The 5,184-nt window shown below is 32.6% G+C and overlaps 1 protein-coding gene across 1 annotated transcript in view; it reads left to right on the top strand.

Annotated features, from left to right (window-relative positions):
- LOC105340182 (multiple epidermal growth factor-like domains protein 11) overlaps positions 1-1,756 on the top strand; it is an 8,793-nt gene extending 7,037 nt beyond the window's left edge. The window contains exons 2-5 of the mRNA XM_034451976.2: positions 585-725; positions 854-898; positions 1,118-1,139; positions 1,568-1,756. Coding sequence (XP_034307867.2) covers positions 585-725; positions 854-898; positions 1,118-1,139; positions 1,568-1,640 — 281 coding nt within the window. The 3' untranslated portion in view covers positions 1,641-1,756. The remainder of the gene's footprint in view (positions 1-584; positions 726-853; positions 899-1,117; positions 1,140-1,567) is intronic.
- Positions 1,757-5,184: the final 3,428 nt, after the last annotated feature.

The raw sequence follows: 5,184 nt of genomic DNA on the forward strand, positions 1-5,184 counted from the left end.
GAACCTCCAAACTTTGAGGGATGATAGACCTATAGTTGTAGATGTGTTTAAACTATTTTGTTTTGTTCGTCGTAACTTCCGGTCGTCACCGGAAGCTCTTCAAAAATTATGTTTTTACGCATTTTATTTGTTTAACACAGAATTGATATAAAGGTATAAACGCTTTCATATGTCATCTATCCGATGATTAATAAACAAAAAAAAATTACTTCCGGTGAGATATCTCAAATATCTCAGGTAGTCTTTTTAAAACAAATATTATGACAGCGAGATCTCATAAACTGTAAGTGACCAAGACACAAAACTTACACGGATGATAGACATTTGATAGAAGATGTGTTTAACCGTTTTTATTTTGTCAACCGTTACTTCCGGTCCACACCGGGAGAGTTCAAACAATCAATCTTGTTTAAGAGATCTACTGTTTTTGTTTGACATAGTAAGACAAATTGATAGTCAATAAAGTCCTGTTGTCTAATAGTTATGAAATACTGAGAGAAGCAATGTCTTACAGTTAAATTGATACATGTATATCAAAACGGAAGACCTTTTTGTTGCTTTTGCAACAAGTGTCTAGTTTGTAGAATATTTTAAACGTGGAGGTTCATGCGACAAAAACGAAAAGTGTATCATCGATTTGGGTATTTCCATTGCAATTTCTATATTTATTGTCATTCTTGGAACTAGCCTAAATATTGCATTCTGGAGAAGGAATTCGAATCGGCGTATGTATTAAAGATTTTGAATAACGGTATAATAATATGTGTACGCAGAGAAATGGTATTAAGCAGGATTGGCGCGTGCAAGTTTGTAATAGATTAAAAATACAAATAACATTTCATTTATTTCGCAGTCAACAGTAAACTATCGCAGAAAACCACCGTGAATGGCGATTCAGGTAAGATATTGTTAATATGATAAAACTTACTAACTTAGATTTATACTAGCATTATATAGAGGTCAAACATGGTTTTTGTGATGCAAAAATATATAACAACAGATACAATATACTGTTTGGGATACGATATTGAACTGCTAAAAACTTTAAAAAGATGATCGATCGTATTTTATAAAATGCGAGATATGACTTCATTACAATATTTCATATACTTTTCAGGTAATCCGGGCATCAACTATGAGTAAGTTGCATATTTTTGGGGGTTCTAAATTGGTTTATCGTATTTATTGAAAAGCTGTGTGTCTTAACAATTTATTTGATTTATTGATGTTCAGAAAACATGTATTAGAAAGACAAATCAATTAAAATTTTATTTTTGAATTCATTCATAATCCATTTCTTAAATGCCGGCATTAATACATGTACAGTTTGACATTTGCATTTTACATATTTAACTTTAAACTATTTCGTTTGGTTGTTTTTAAACATGATATAATCCGATCTGACCTCAACTAGCGTTGAACGATGATTGCTTGATAATTAATTTTTTTTAATTGTTTTAGTATGTTAATTCTTGGTATGTATATTTAAAAATAACATTTAACGAACAATTGCTTTATATGCTTAATGCAATGAATTCTGTTTCGTATTTTATTATTCTTTGTACAGATCTACCTACACTGAACTCGGAGCAGTGACCAGCAAGCAAAACACATACGATGACATTCATCACTACTCTTAAGCAAGATGACTTATTTGGCTAAAACATATACTTAGTACAAAATGGGAGTCTATGAAATCATTTAAATTGAGTTGTAAATTTGTTTTAAGATACTTTTTCAATTTAACGAAAGTTAAATGTATACTCAACATATATTTTTCTATAAAAAAAAAATCACATGATAACAAAATTCATGAAATGTCTCGTTACTTGTGACATTTATATATTATACATTTTACGCACATAAAACATATGTGCGGTTTTAAAAGATCACTAAAGACTCATCTGTTTAAATTAGCTTTAAATTTTATAATTGACACTGTAATCCATTTTCTTGATGTCTATGTGCAAGACTCTTGATTTTACTTTATAAAGTAAAATAATTCTTATCAATGCTTAATCTATTTTTATCATGTTTTATGCCTGTTAATTTTTAATTTTAATCATGTAATGTAATTGTACATCATACATTTATTTAATGTTAAGCACTTTAGAGTAAATCTTTTTATATTTAGCGCTATATAGATTTTATTATGATAAAAATAAAGGTACTGTTTTTGTTATTGATTAATAAAGGCGCAATCAAAACATTAGAGAAAATCAGTTTTACTCATTAACCAAAATTAATTAAATCATGTTTTTTTAAAGTATTTCTTGATGAGGGTTTTGCTCAGTGTAATCATTAGACTGATATTTTTAACTTACTATTGTCGTATAGATGATATAATGATTCGCAAAACAAAAGTAAAAATACAAAATGAAAATGGGCAAAACACCGATTATCAATTTTTATTTCTTTTATTTTTATTTACAGTATTCCTCATTCTACTTTGAAATGAATTCATTTTTCTTTAATTGCGTATTATTAATTAAAAATTGTTTGCTGTATTGAAACAATTGATAGTTGAACAAATAATGCAATGAAATGTATGTTGTTGATGATAAATCTAGAAAATCCATACATCAATTAAAATGCAAATCTACTTTAGATCATTTGAAAGTTCTTGTAGTGTTTTGAATTCACCATTTTTGTTGAATAAATCTTTAACAAAATGCAAATTGTGAATTCTGTCCGTGTGAAAAGGAGGACATCAAGCACCTTTTATTTGATTGTCTATCTGTAAAAAAGATTGTGGCAAAAATTGAATAGTATTTTGAATTTCGATGTATGCTGGAAACACATCATTATAGAATTCTATTTAGAAAAAAAAATTCAAAAACAGTATTTTTGTTTGAGGTAATAACATCTCTAGTGGTTATTTAATTTCCCCGAGGCAGGCTCCGTCCAGACAATGGCGTTAGATGTTTGTATAATCGGACATTCGTTCATTCGCCGTTCGAACGACTATCACGATCTACGGAATTTCTGAATTTCCTCAAACCTCACACTGTTTGTTTCATCCGTGAAAATGACTTGTGCCATGCGGATCCACGAAAAGTGACTACTGACATTTTGTCATACGTGGAATACCTCAATGAGGGGGTTGGTATCCTTACAGTTATTATAGGGCAACTACTTAGACGTCAACCATGGGCCTCTCGATCGGACATCCTTCAATGATGTCATGACTGTGAACAAGCAGCTCAAGTCAGAGACTGAAAAGCTTCATGGTATTCATTTTTGGTCTCATTGTGGTTTCTGGGCGGACCTGACCTACCTGAGGAGAGATGGGGTCAACATTGAATCTGGTTCTCGCCACATGAAGAAATACAATCACAACATTAGTATAGCTGTCCAGTTCAACATTCAAGATAAGCAGTCTGACATATTTTTATTATTCTTTGAGCTAAATTGCATTCATATTGTTCAATATATTCACAGGCATATGCATAAAATTCACAATTAGCTGGTAGGTGTATAAAGAATGTTCATATGCACTATTGTTTCCTGTTCACATGCAGGGTCATGTGTACTATATAACTGGTTCACATGCAGAGATGTGTGTACCCCTTTTCTGATGCACATGCAGAGTTATGTGTACTATTTTTCTGGTTCACATGCAGAGTCGTGTGTACTATTTGTCTGGTTCACATGCAGAGTCCTGTGTAATTGATTCACATGCAGAGTCATGTGGTTTATTTTTCTGGTTCACATGCAGAGTCGTGTGTACTATTTGTCTGGTTCACATGCAGAGTCGTGTGTACTAATTTTGATTCACATGCAGAGTCGTGTGTAGTAATTTTGATTCACATGCAGAGTCGTGTGTACTAATTCTGATTCACATGCAGAGTCGTGTGTACTAATTTTGATGCACATGCAGAGTCGTGTGTACTAATTTTGAATCACATGCACAGTCGTGTGTACTAATTTTGATTCACATGCACAGTCGTGTGTACTTATTTTGATTCACATGCACAGTCGTGTGTTCTAATTTTGATTCCCATGCACAGTCATGTGCAATATTTTTTCTGGTTCACGTGCAGAGACATGTGCACTATTTTTCTGGTCAATATGCAGAGTCGTGCATGAGGACTATTTTTTCTGTTTCTCACTCCTGGTCATGTGGACTATTACATGTACTAATGCACATGCAGAGTTTCAATTTTTATATGCTCATGCAGATTCATGCACACATACTTTATGTGTATTGTTACATGTATGTAAGTTTACATGTGAATCTAAAGATATACACTGTTTTGGCGCAAGTCTTGATAATTGCATTTTCCTATTTAATGTTTGTGTGACAAAAATTGCAATTAATCAAATAATAATTAGCTCGTGTGCACCTATATCCGCATGATTTGAGTGTAAATTTGTTCACTCAAAAGTTGCATTAATTGTATATTGGGTACATTTAGAAAATTGATTTTAACAGTTTTAAAATATCTTGTAGGCGTTACCATGCCAAAACGCAAACATCCTGTGGAGACAAGTGAAGGTACTAGAGCAAAACAGAAACCTCAGGCTGAAGCAATCGATTACCAAAGACTTGCGCAAGAAATTGTTAAATTGCAAAAACCAAACTCTGATGCATCAAGCAGTACAGTGGTACCCCTAGAAAATGCTGCATCTGCTACATATGCAAACACCGTCACTGAGTTACCTGCACCAACGACTGCTTCTTTGTCTATGCAAGATAACCCTATATTGTCAGTAGTATCTCAACTTTTAGAAAACAGAGGTGAGCCATTAGGCACAAACAAAGGTTTCTTCAATTCTGATAATCTTATCTCTGTAACAGAAGGTATTCCTCTTGGTGCAACAATTCCACAAAAGATAAAGGCAAAAGTTTGGTCGAATAAATTTTTTAATTTAAAAGTATTATTGTCCCACCAAGACGAAGAACCTCTTCATTGCAACCTGTGCATTACTCCAGGGGTCATTAATGTGCAGCAAAGTTTAAAATCAAAAACCCCCATGTTCATCAGTCAGTGGACTGATGCCTTTCTTATCTTTATTAACATTAGAATTCAGAAACACCCATCAGAAACTCCCCATTTATTAAAATACATGAGCTTTATTAGAGAAATGCAAAGACTGCATGGGGATGTTGCTTGGAGAACATATAACGAATCTTTCAAAAAGCTTAGGGAGTCTTTGGCTGTAGATTGGCAAAAACCTATA

The sequence above is a fragment of the Magallana gigas genome, chromosome 4 (assembly GCF_963853765.1).
Source record: "Magallana gigas chromosome 4, xbMagGiga1.1, whole genome shotgun sequence".
Classification (NCBI taxonomy): Eukaryota; Metazoa; Mollusca; class Bivalvia; order Ostreida; family Ostreidae; genus Magallana; species Magallana gigas.